This window comes from Asterias rubens, chromosome 20 (genome assembly GCF_902459465.1).
Source record: "Asterias rubens chromosome 20, eAstRub1.3, whole genome shotgun sequence".
NCBI classification, from domain to species: Eukaryota; Metazoa; Echinodermata; class Asteroidea; order Forcipulatida; family Asteriidae; genus Asterias; species Asterias rubens.
The window spans coordinates 7,095,095-7,108,705 of NC_047081.1; the positions used below are offsets into that span (position 1 = coordinate 7,095,095).

The 13,611-nt window shown below is 39.2% G+C and overlaps 1 protein-coding gene across 1 annotated transcript; it reads right to left on the reverse strand.

Annotated features, from left to right (window-relative positions):
* Positions 1-6,004: 6,004 nt before the first annotated feature.
* On the reverse strand, positions 6,005-6,979 carry LOC117303981 (octopamine receptor 1-like). The gene has a single exon (XM_033788451.1). It carries the CDS (start codon positions 6,977-6,979, stop codon positions 6,005-6,007), a length of 975 nt encoding a protein of 324 aa, XP_033644342.1.
* Between the last annotated feature and the right edge of the window lie 6,632 nt (positions 6,980-13,611).

Consider the following 13,611-nt stretch of genomic DNA (forward strand, 5'->3'; position numbering starts at 1 on the left):
AGGTTACCAGCCAAAATACCAAGTCACATAAAAAAATATACAAGTTGTGACTGCATGGACTGGTATCCTCATTTTTGCTAAGTGGGTAATTTTTGAGCTGTAATGTCTGCTTAAAGGCAGTGGACACTTTGTAATTACTCAAAATAACTATCAGCATAAAACCTCACTTGGTAACGAGTAATGGGGAGAGGTTGATAGTAATATATAAACATTGTGAGAAACGGCTCCCTCTGAAGTAACGTAGTTTTCAAGAAAGAAGTAATTTTCCACGATTTTGATTTCGAGACCACATAATTAGATTTTGAGGTATCGAAATCAAGCATCTGAAAGCACACACTTTCGTGTGACAACTGACAAGGGTGATTTTTCTTTTATTATTTTCTCGCAACTTCGAAAACCAATTGAGCTCAAATTCCCAAACCAAATAATATTGACGATAAACATGTACAAAACAATTTTGTGAAAGTGCCACTACCTGGAGTCATGGGTTGTTTACAGAACGACTCTGTACAGTTCACAGTTCAAATCTTGAATGAAGAAGAAATTATTTTAAATTCATTTCCGAAATTGTTTGAGCGATTCAACTTTTGATTGAACTTAAACACAGCATGGCTTATCAAATTACTTTTGCAACGTTTATTGCGCTTGTACTTTTATTCTTGACAATAATGAACTGCTTTCTGAGTTGTTTTTCTAAGAAGACAATTAAAAAAAATAATTACAAAGAGAGTTTCAAATTATTCAGAGTGCGCTCAACCGAACCGTCAGTACACAATTATTAAAATGTCATCATCCTATACAGGATATTACTTCGCCTGATTATTATAATATTTGTGTACTGTTCGATTGAGCGCATTCTGATAATTTGACAATCTCTTTGATTTTATTTTCTTTTTAGAAAAATTGAAAGAAGTCAATTATTGGACATGACCTCAAAGTTGGAAAAAAAAGAAAAAACTAAAAAAAGAGGTCTATATATACTTGTATATTATTCTTTAAAGACACTGGACACTAATTGGTAATTGTGAAAGACAGTCTTCTCTCTTGGTGTATTTCCACATAAGCACAAAATAACAAACCCTGTGAAAATTCGAACTCAATTGGTCGTCTAAGTTGCGAGATAACTATGAAAGAAAAAAACACCCTTGTCATACGAAGATGCTTGATTTCGCGACCTCTAAAATTTTGACGTCTCGAAAACGATGGGGAAAATTACCTTTTTCTCGAAAACTTCGTTAATTCAGAGGTAGAGCTGTTTCTCATGATGTTTTATACTTATCAACAGCTCTCTATCGTTAGCAAGTAAGTTTTCTTCCTAACAATTATTTTAAGAAATTACTAATAGTGTCCCAGTGCCTTTAAACAAAAAGAGTTCTTGAGGACTTTTCGTTGACAAGAATTTATCTAGAAATATTTTGTTCCAAGGAAAAGAGACAGCATTTCCTGATTCATAATCCGAAAAATATTAAAATAACTGCTAATCCATTTAATTCAAGTGACATTTTGTTCGTGAAAATGAAAGAAAACCAACATTCGAATTCCATTAACAATGTGTTCAACTTAGCATAACATTCAATTTAACAATCTGGTTGGACTGGAAAAGCTCCAGCAAATCTAAATACTGTTTTGTTGAATGTTTTAACATTCAAAAAAACTTTAAAAAGTTGGCTGTTAAATCGATTGACGCAACATTACATTTGCCTAGGCTTAAAACGAAATTGAATGACCACTTTAAGCAGCATTGAATTTCGCGCGAATTAGAATGGTTTGATGGTTTAATTGGCTTCCCATTAAATTGCCGAAATTGACTGAGAAAACCTATATATTATTCCTGCGCTAAATATTTTGTTTCACAATGCATCTTGAGAATTAAAAATTAGTTGCGTGTCGTAGTCGCCCTGGCCTACAATATATTAAATCAAAGTGGTTCTAAAACTGATTAAAACCCCCCAAACCGCACATGGTAACACTTAAATGAATTAGGAGCAAACCAATATGGGGCAATTTCAGAAGCTAATGTAAAAGGCGTGCACAAATCGTTAGAACCCCTGAAATAATTTTATATATCCTTTCTTTTATAGGTTGAACAAGAAACACATCTTGAAGAATTTTTGGGGGTTATAGGTTTGTTTTGTTCAGCATTGTTTAATTCCGTTTGAAGAGTAGTTTTCCCGAGAACTGATGGTGGATTTTTCTTTTGGGTGGTGAATGGCACGAACAGGTTGCCGAGTATTGTACAAAATACAGATCTTTATTGGATTTCACAAGCCATTCCTTTTCGTTTTGTTACATTTTATTTGTTCTGGTTCTTGAAGCCATGGACTCTCCGAGTCTACTAAGCCAAGAAACCAGAGGAGAGCAGACAATGAAATACAAGTTTTAGTTATAGGTGCGTGACTGTATCCAGCTTATTCTTGCTTAGCAGAAAGATGCTAAGCATAACATTCTGCTTAAAGGTACATTGACAGAACTTGTAAGAAGAAACCGTCCAAGATCACTGATTTACATAAAACTTATACACTGTCTAATGAAATGATAGTAGAAAACATTACTTTAAACCTGCTTGAACGAAAATGTCAAGTCGTGAACTTTGCTAAATTTCATTTAAATTGTTTTCAATCAATAAGAAAATCGATTCATATGACTACAAATAGATTTTAATAAACAAAACCCAGTCGTTTCGAATATCCTTACCAGCGCTTTTTCTGAAAGATTCGCGAGAAGCTGTGTTACGTCATCACTCATATTACGTCATAGTTGGGAGCTCCAATTTGCATAGCCACTTTGTTGCAGCGTGGAGGTATAACAAAGAAAACTCCCAACAATTACCTCCAAGCATTATCGTTTTGACGCGCGCCGTCAACGGCAGAAGTGTTTTTAGTTTTTTTCAAAACCTTGAGGTTGGGGCCTGATTTTTTAATCGATAATTACGAAAACAAATTCAGAAGTTTACACATATCAACACATATGTATTAAATTACATTTAATTGGTGAACAAACGCATTATAAATAAGTTAAAATAGCATTTTCGTTAAAAACATTCCGCTCGTCAAGTAGCTGTTTTAATATTTCTATCTGAAATGTCATATTTTGATGAGAAAACTTAAATTCCCGTTAGGCGTTTAGTAAGCGTTTATTCATTTCCTCCGTGAAATAGGCCAAACTGCACTACCAATGTGTGCAATGTTTTTTTTTAAATTTTATTAAATAAAATAATACAGTGCGTAATTGATAGTATAAAACTAAACAGTTTTAGTGCTTTATTGATAGTTTAATAATAAATAATTATTGTGCGTATAGTTAAAGTGCGTACTTGATAGTAGTGTTACATAATAAAATTAAGACCCTGTAGCAGAGTCTTTCTCCGAGAAAGCCTCTGGTGGGGTCGAGTAAAGGGCATTCTACGAGGAAAGTGTAAATTTCTACTGTGAGCATTTCTGTTCGGTGGCAACAAGGCAATAAGCCATTTTGAGGTATGGCGGACACTGTTAGTGTTATGTTTGGGTAAATGTAATCATATCCTCCAAACCCCATAGTGTCCACCATTTTTCCAAAAGGCTATTGACCAGGGGGCATGGAGGTCAGCGCCTTCATTGCCTCCATGAAGTGTCATGCCTGTCAGGCCACCAACTAATTTTCGAATCTTTGTCAGGGCACCAACTAATTTTTGAATCTACCATTTTCAGGGCACAGAACTAATTTTTGAATCTACCATTTTCAGGGCACCAACTAATTTTTGAATCTACCATTTTCAGGGCACCAACTAATTTTTGAATCTACCATTTTCAGCGCACCAACTAATTTTTGAATCTACCATTTTCAGGGCACCAACTAATTTTTGAATCTACCATTTTCAGGGCACCAACTAATTTTTGAATCGACCATTTTCAGGGCACCAACCAATTTTTGAATCTACCATTTTCAGGGCACCAACTAATATTTGAATCTACCATTTTCAGGGCACCAACTAATTTCTGCATTTGTATCATGAGTATTTTTTTTATGGTAAGCAGTTGTAACAGCTGCTTATTAGGCCTGGGCGAATTATTCGAATATCCGGTTAATGGCGAATAGGTTTTCCTATCCGTAACCGCGAATGCCCTTTTTTTTTCTTAACCGGATATCCGCATAGGGCGCGAATACCTATTTATAAACCGGATAGTTCTGTAATTACAACCAAGTAACCGGATATTCTTTTAATATCCGAATATCCGCGGACGTCGGGCGACAACTGATAGGAATGTTTTGTCTGAATCCTTATGAAACTTCTTTTAAGACAGCATAAAACAGCATAAATTATGTATTTAACTATGCTCACCTCCGTGAAGAGTTAAAACAATGACATTTCTGACATAATTTGTTCAAAGATTACGAAAGTTTTCCTTCACGTAGAGTCAATCACGATCAAAAGAAAAAGCAAATCGCCATCTTTAAATTAGATCCGGTTATTTTTATGAATGAACCGAGTGACACTGTCTAAAACTACTATCAATCCGCCCATACGATCTCATTCACGGCATCCGAATATCAAAATTTCACTATTCGCCCAGCACTACTGCTTATATATTTGCATAATAAATAAAATCTTGTAAAATACAGTTTTTTCTTTTTTTACAACAATGATTGCTCTCACAAATTTACCAAAAATGAGACAGAATAAAAACGTACCTTTGCCTTTCTTCACTGACAAAAAACTAGTTTCTGCCATGACTCAGATAGAAAACAAAGTCTTTTACACTTATCTAGAGGTAATGATTTACGGTTCGCCGTTAGTTACAATAATTATTAACTGAATTAACATTGTAGTGTCATGAAATTTTGAATGTATTGAAAAACACTATGGTAACTACTCAAAAAAATTGTTTGCATAAAAAGTGCTTGGCAACCACGAGCAATGGAGAGCTGTTGGTAGTATAAAACATTAAAGACTTTAGGCCTGATGCCTTTTATTAGGCATCTGAATAATATACACAAATTGTGCAATAAGAGTGTTTTTCGCTTGCAACGGCGATGACAAATTTTGTCAAAAATTTCACAGATTTCTTATTGTATGCATACATTGGGATATACCAAGTGCGAGTATAGGTTTTTTGACAATATTACCAAAGGTGTTCAATGCCTTTAATATTACATTACTATTGATCACTTAATTAACATCTAAGTGTTGTATGGAATTGAAATAAAGAAAAACATGTGTTCAAGTCATCATCAAAATGTTTGTCTCTTTATCTTATTAATTCATAACAAACAATTTAGCTTCCCCATTTTTTAAAATTGATTTTTGATTCCCATGAGTGAATTTTTCAACATATTATAGGCAATATAGATGAGAAATAAAACACACCATAATATACTGATCAGACTTGTTCTATTTAACTACATTTCGAATAAACAAAGACAATATAATATTCGTAGATTAAAAGAACAATTTCAAGTTCCGTGATTTTGTTTTGTACAATACTCTGTATACTTTCCTGAGTTCTGTGAAAACCAAACCCACAGGCAAATCACTCGGCCGGTATTCGAACCCCAGACATGTCCCACTAAACAAAAATCGAGCATGCCTGGTAGCTAAAGGCAGTTTGAATGAAAAGGTCGTGGGTTCAAATCGCAACCGTGTGGTTTGCCTAAGGTTTTTTTTCGGAACTCGGGAAAGTACGGATTGCTTGCTCTCTTAATGTAAAAGAGTGAAACTTTCCCTCTCCTGTCTGAGTGGCGTTAGTTTCGCTCTGTCGAGATTGAAAGTTAAAATAATTGTGTCAATCTTTTTAAGTGAAATTGGAACGAACTTCTCTAAGTTGAGTTGAAAGTAGATGTCTTTCACTCCAAAACATGTTGTCCGCCATAAAATGGGTCTTTGACAAGAGTGGTATGGCGGACAAAACGAGTGGTTTTTCACTCAAATTACTCCAAGAAAGTGATATACATGTCGGGTATAAAGGTTAAAAGAAAACTACATTACAGTCTTTATCCCCGATGCAAAAAATAAACATCTATTACATTTTCAAGTTCGTTCTCTTTGCCCGGTACGGCCAGACACAGTAGTGATGTCACCGTCAATGTCAACCCGGTTGTTTCGGCCCAACAGTTTATTCAAACCCTTCCTGAACTGTCTATATTTCAACGCATATATAATAGGATTCGCACACGAATTACAAACAACCAGAAATACTGAGATGATGTATAGAGCCCCATCAAGATCTATCTCGACCCCGAGTAGAAACAGGCTGAATATGATAGTGTTTGGGGCCCAGCAAATCATGTACACCACGAAGACAATGAAGAGCGTCTTGAAGGTGTTGCGTCTCGCGCGCAGGAGAGACCCATCTATCGTCGTTGCGTCCGTTGAGCTCGACGAAGCCCCTGTGGTGGGTGCTGCGCGTTTGGCCGTGCGTTTCAGGGTGATGGAGATATGGCTGTACGCGATGAACATGACAGTTGCGGGGACCATGAAGTTCAGTTGCAAGAGTAAGAAAGCGCTGACCACCGGTGGCTCGGGTAAGACATACGCCTTGCAGCTGCCGTCCTTCTCGACGTATTCCACCCACACCAGGTTGAACCCGGACGAGAGAAACCCGTACACCCATGTCAAAGTGATGAGACCCGCAGCAACACGGCGACCGAAGAAAACTTGATACTTGAACGGGAACACAATCGCAACGTACCTCTCGATGGTCAGCGACACCAAGCTCGTCGTGGACGTAAAGAACGACGACCATAAGAAGACACGAGTCACCCAGAGGTAGCACAGCAAGAGGCCGGCAACACCTTCAGGTACCTTCTCAGGGACCGGCACATTAATGCTGAGTATCAACATGAGAGACGAGAAGAAGTCGACCACAGCTTGGTTGAAGATGAAGACATTAGTCAGGGTGTGCATGATCCGAACGCGCCATATCACAACGCAGACGAGGCTGTTACCGAAGATACCAAGCAAGCCAACGATCGTCTGGAAAGCACGAACGTACGCCTCGGCCATGATGCTCAGCAGTCACAGACTAAACTCTATTCTGAAACGGCTCGGTCCTATATTTGTGTAACGTCTCCCCGACAATCGTCCAGTAAAAGAAACTCCTATCTCACCAGATTAGAAAAATACTAAAAGTTCATAAAGAAACTTCAATCTCACCAGATTATAAAATAATGTAATTCCCAATGGAGCAGTTTACATCCAGTTATGATATTTTGGTAGAACGCTTCTTATCGGCCTGAGGACCATGCAGCATTGTGATCTTTAATTTAATTGAGCGCGCTGTTGTATGCGTTTTTAAATCATCCAGGGGGGCGTTTCAACTCAGCCCCCTCCCCCACACACAAACAAAGACGCCGACAATAGTCAAGGAGAAACCAGAAATTAATGTTAGCTGTAGGGAGGATAGCCGTAACTCACGATACCTTCTGTAACTCATGAAATAATCTTCTACTCTTCTTTTGTTATTTTGCGAGTTGAGAAACGAGTGAAGATTAAAGTTTATGGACACAAAATTACTGTGTACATCGCGGAAACGTTGACTTATTTCTCATTCAAGATTGAGAGATAATTTTTTTAACAAAGGATACCTTTTAGTGCTACCTTTATGACTTGTATGTGCAAGTTCATGCTTATTGTTCGTTGTTGGATAATTCTATATAGGTTACTTTTGAGAGTGGTTTCAATTTGGCGCCAATTATAGTCCATCAAAATGTTTCCCACACGTCCTGATGACCAGGAATGACAATCTAAACCTTAATTATTGTAATACAAGAACTGTTAATCAGTTGTCTGCTTTATTTTTGGACGATGTTGTTCTTTTGGGTGTAATACTAAGAAGCACATTTCCATTCAATTGCTATGGCGTTATAATTTACATTGACGATACCAAATTTTGACGTGTGATTATGATACACTCTTTATATCTGATGTGTTCCAAATCACCGTGTGCCGTCTCTCTACTAAGTGAAGTTGTGTCCATGCATATCTTTTTATATCCAACCTTTACAAGTGATGATTATTTTTAAAAGTTAATGTTAGAAAGCTGGTGTTGACAAAGGTCACTTCGTGGCGCGAATCATCAATTAAAACTTCAAGTTCGTGCAGAACCGCCCGAGCTCGTGAAGAAGTTAAAAAACACAAACAAATGGAAGTTCTCAATTCGAATCGGAGAATGGTTGTAAGGTTTTCACTCAGGTCGCACTTCTTGAAGTCGTGTACATTGCCAGAGCCAGACTGTCTTTGACCGTGGTTGTATTATTGATGGCTGTCTTTGACCGTGGTTGTATCAGTTATGACCGTCTTTTACCGTAGTTAAATCATGCCTCTTTGTGATTTCTTTCCTTAAAAATGTGAAGGCAGATGTCAGTAATCATTAATTTTTCTTCAAGCAGTGATAACAACTATTTACCGTCTTATACAGTCACCCCTGGCGTCTTGACACCATGCAGAAATTCAGAAGTCGGTTCCTCGAAAGTCATCGAAAAAAATCAAGCAGAGATGATAACTTTTAATCACAGTATTTTTCAGTGGCTCTTTGTGTCTTGAATGTTGATCCCGTATATTTACTTTAAAGCTTGCAAGCTTTCCAACACCATGCAGAAATTCAGAAGTCGATTTCTTGAAAGTCATCAAAGAAGTTCATCAATGCATCGTTCAAAGCTGCCTTCTCCAGAAGACGATCAGAGCATACTGATCGAAACGTCGAGTTAAAACCTACGGTTCTTTTCAGAACCACTCAAACTCATTTTATAGAGATTATCATTACATGGTAGTCTGGCAGTCTGTATACCAACACGCAAAGTTTCAAATCCTACTCAACCAATTTTGGTATTGGTGCATGCAATGGTGATATCACAACATGCCGAGCTCCCCCGCAGAGAATGTCTGTCTCTAAGATCGACACTTCTTTCGAAATCGTTGATTTCCTAAAAATTAAATCCACTCGATTTCCACCAGCATATTCTTTATATCTTTTATAGCAAACAGTCTTCAGCAGAGACACGATTGATGATGACTGTTATTCCTTTCCTTGTGACAAGGATATTGAATAAAAACTCGCAGACCAAACATTGCCCATCAGCAGTGCTTCTACGATTGATGGTCCATGCTCTATGCGTGCATTGTCGCTTAGTGACAAATGAATTGAGAGAAGAAAAGCATAAAAAAAAGGAAAAAAAAAAAGAAAAAAAAAAAAAAAGCCAGCGGAGGACTTTTCTGTTCTTCATTAACTAAAGATCAAAATCCACTTGACGTTCATTCAAGCCTATTATTCGTGCGTGATTTGTGTTTGTGTTGTGTATTCTCGGATGGATGTCACTTTGATGTATAAACGGTAAAAAAATGCATTATTTGCATTGTAGTTATGCATTTAAGATGATTATTACGCATAAACCCCGCTTGCGACCATAAGAAGACGAAGTTAAACATTAAGCTTAGGTATGGTCCAACGAAGTCCTCAGAGAGACATGGATGAAACATAAGTAGTGAACTTAAAGAGGTAAGAGAACGAAAATCCGTTCAGGAGTACGGCTTCGAGCCTCAGGGAAATTAGAAGGAAAAAAATGGAAAGGTAAAGCAAACAATACAATAAGATGAAAGTACAAACCGGTGTGGCAGGAGGTTCAGTCCCCATGTGGGACACTATACAGGGAGCTTTCGATTCGGGACGGTAGGGCGGACAGTACGGAAAGTAACCGAACCATAGATATAGAATATAATTAGGCTGTGTCCGAAACGACGACTTCGGCTACAGCTACGTCTAGATCAGCGCGTCTACCAGTGTTGAAGAATAGGCAGACGCGCGCGATCTAGCCGTAGCTGTAGCCGAAGTCGCCGTTTCGGACACGGCCTAATACCGTTATTTATTAAAAGGAACACGTTGCCTTGGATCGGTCGAGTTGGTCTTGGAAAAGCGTTTTGTAACCGTTTGTTATAAATAATTGTATATGGTGAGAAAGATGTTGTAAAATTAGAATACAATGATCTACACATTAATACGCCTCGAAATTGCACGGTTGTCCTTTTACATCGTCGACAAACACGGCTGGCCATTTATGGGAGTCGATTTTTTTCACTCCCATAAATGGCTGTTTAAAACATCTTTCTAACCACATGCATTTTATAACAAACGGTTACAAATGCTTTTAATAGACCAACTCGTCCGATCCAAGGCAACGTGTTCATTTAAAAGAGGTAAGAAAAAAAATCCGTTCAGGAGTACGGCTTCGAGCCTCAAGGGAAATGAGACGAACAAAATGGAGAGGTAAAACTAAATAATACGGCGAGTGAACAAAAATAAAATAAGATGAAAGTACAACCGGTGTGGCAGGAGATTCTGATCCCATGTGGGAAACTAATACATGTACATTGAGCTTTCGATTCGGGACGGCAGAGCGCAAATTATGGAGACATGTTCAGATTCACGCATGGGCAGAACGCTCCCTTTCTTTTTCGCTCGGCCCCAGCGGCCAGTCTATCCAGGACCGCTGGGATATGCTAATCGCTCGCACAGATTCTTGTTCAGGAAGTACGTCACGTATGCAGTGCATAGAAATATGGCGCAGTGTGAGTGTGATGCATGATGGGACTGCGCATTATTAAACCAATGTGCATGATACGTTTGCCCATCCCAGCGCCTTTGGTTAAAGCAAGGCGCTGGGGACGAGCGAACCTTACTTTCCCCTTCCTGGATCAGGATGATTCAAAAGAGGGCGCTATCAGACGAATTTTGTACACAGTTCGCCATGTGTGTGTGTGTGGGGGTGGGGGGGGGGGGGGGGGGTTGGACACCTTCAGGGGCCCAGTCTACTGCCAAACTGGCTCCAATTGGAGAAAGTGGAATGGCAGGTGGCAGCAGACTTATACCAGGTAGATTTACAATGGGTGCGTTCGATTAGCTTCCATGGGTCGACCCCGTTGTGCTCATCCGGTGACGTATTTAAGTTTGACGACCAGGACGAACGTGGGCAGATAATTTGCACACGTTCTTCCTCGGGCCAGCGCCAAGTGCCCCGCTTGTGGATCGGGTCACTTGGGGCTGGCCCGAGGTGCACTGACGTCACCACGGGAAGGGTCACGTGATGATAACAATAATAACAATAATAATAATAGCCAGTTTTTATATGCGCTTTTCACAACCGGAGGGCGTCCCAAAGCGCTACACATTATTCCCCCTGGTCACTGGGCCTTAATTCACTCCTTAAACCATCTCAGCTCCCTGGTGGGGAGTATGCAGCCTGTGCACCATCAACAATGCGCTACTCGGCTAAATCAATCACAAGAACCATCTCTGCCCTCACAGGTACCCATTTACCCCTGGGTGGAGAGAAGCAATTACAGTTAAGTGTTTTACTCAGGGACACAAGTGTCACGACCGGGATTCAAACCCACACTCTGCTGAACAGAAGCACCAAAGCTTCGGTGTTCTTATCGACTCGGCCACGACACCCTATTGCGTATTCCTTTCCCAGGTGGAACGTGGGTACAAATCTGCACACGTTCGTCCTGGAAAAAAAACCGCCACTCGGATGAGCACACCGGGGTCGACCCGGGGAAGCTAATCGAACGCACCCATTGTTTATACTATTCTGAACATGTGTAAAATACTGAGAAGAATGGATTTACCTGGTAAGTCTGCTGCCACCTATTGTCCCCAAAAGTCTCACATTGGATCTCGACCAAGCGTACTGGTTTGATTGCAACAATCTTTTGACCGCCACATCAAGTTGTCTCCAGTTCGTTGTGGTTACTAATTTTCATGTTTATAATCATCGCATGTTGTGTGCAGTTAAAACAGCTGATTGGGGTAGTTGTTATTGTCACTGATGAACAACTATTTTAATGTTAGCGCCTAAGTTAATGGTATAATTCGGGTTTTATAACAAAACAAAATTGTTGTATTTTAATGTGATTGACCCCATTGTGAAAAAACTGAGCGCCGGGCTCGATAGTCATATGAATATGAACATGCACACTACAAAAGCTTGCAGCGCGTCTTTTTTTATTTTTTTTAACACAATAATTAGACGTATCAGTAAATATCTGTCAAGGAGTTGCACCGAAAAATCAATTCATGTCTTTATATTGAGTCGTTTGGACTATTATTGTAACAGCCTCCTGTTTTGCCAGACAGTCTCATCAATAACCTTCAACGGGTCCAAAACTCATGTGATAGGCTAATTGTCATGTCTCGTCTTTGTAAGTTGATTTACATTGGCTATCTGTCAGATTTAGGACCAATTTGAACATTTTGATGATTGTGTATAAAGCCCTATGGGCAAGCGCCTTCATGTTATTTTGTGTAATCTTTTGACTAAAAGGTGTTTTGTTTAAAGGCAGTGGATACTATGGTAATCACTCAAAAAAATTATTAACATATGAGTAATGGGGAGAGGTTGATAATATACAAAATTGTGAGAAACGGCTCCCTATATGAAGTAACATGTGAGAAAGAAGTAATTTTCCACGAATTTGATTTTGAGACCTCAGTTTAGTATTTGAGGTCTCGAAATCAAGTATCTGAAAGCACACAACTTCGTGTGACAAAGGTGTTTTTTTCTTTCATTATTATCTCGCAACTTCGATGACCGATTGAGCTCAAATTTCCACAGCTTTGTTTTTTTATGCATTATGTTGAGATACACTAACTGTGAAGAGTAGTCTTTGACAATTACCGATAGTGTCCAGTACTGTCATTCAAACTTCCAGTCTCAGTTACCAACTTTGTAAAACTGCAGGTAGGCCTGCTCTGGGAGATGCGCTTTTGAGTGTGTTGACCCTAAACTTTGGAATTCATCACCACACATGCCATCAACCAGATGTCCCTTCTACGACCTCCACTCTCTCACAATCTCATTTCAGATACACTTCATTTTCACTATTCATTATTCTCGAGAGACTATTGCTCCGCGCGAGACTATTTATACTGCTTACGACTTCCCAACGTAGTCGTCGGAGCAGCCCTCTCGCGAGATGGTTGCGAGAGAGACGTGTCACTATCACCTCAGACAGACGTTTTGCAGGACTTGTCGGCAAGTCTACCTCCATCTTCTCTGTGCAACGAAGCGTAGTGTCGACGCGTGTCGTTCCCCCCCCCCCCATGCATAAACCATGGAGTTAGGAATTAAACTACCCCATGCAAAAACTGCTACCACCCGTTCCGAATTAATTATTCATGACTATTGTTAATGAGCCTACCATTGTAAAGCTTTGGCTACGGTTTTTGCGGGCTGTTTATATTTTGGTCAAAAGAAATGTTGTTTCTTTGTGTTGGTGTGCAGTGCATTATTATAATTAATGCATTATTATAATGTATGCACAACATCGGATGTATGATTGCAGTCTTTGTTCCTTGTGTAGGCCTACGTGTATTTTGGAGTCCACGTAAATAATAATGTTTGAACTTGTGGAGTTGCTCTGTGTGGTTATAGCACTGCAGACTTGTCTGTAAATCCACTATTCTTGGACGTGTCCTCGCTAAGATTTTTTTTTTAAATTATCAATAACACAATAATATGGGAGAATGTGGCGTTCAAGAATAAATTAGAATATTGATGTGATCGTAGGATTTGAAGCGGGGGGGGGGGGGGGGCGTTCGTTTAGCTTCCCTGGGTCTACCCCGCAGTGCTCACTCGGGTGAG

Bases quoted from the DNA above. Each gene is read 5' to 3' on its own strand.
- LOC117303981 (XM_033788451.1), bottom strand. From the start codon at position 6,979: ATGGCCGAGGCGTACGTTCGTGCTTTCCAGACGATCGTTGGCTTGCTT.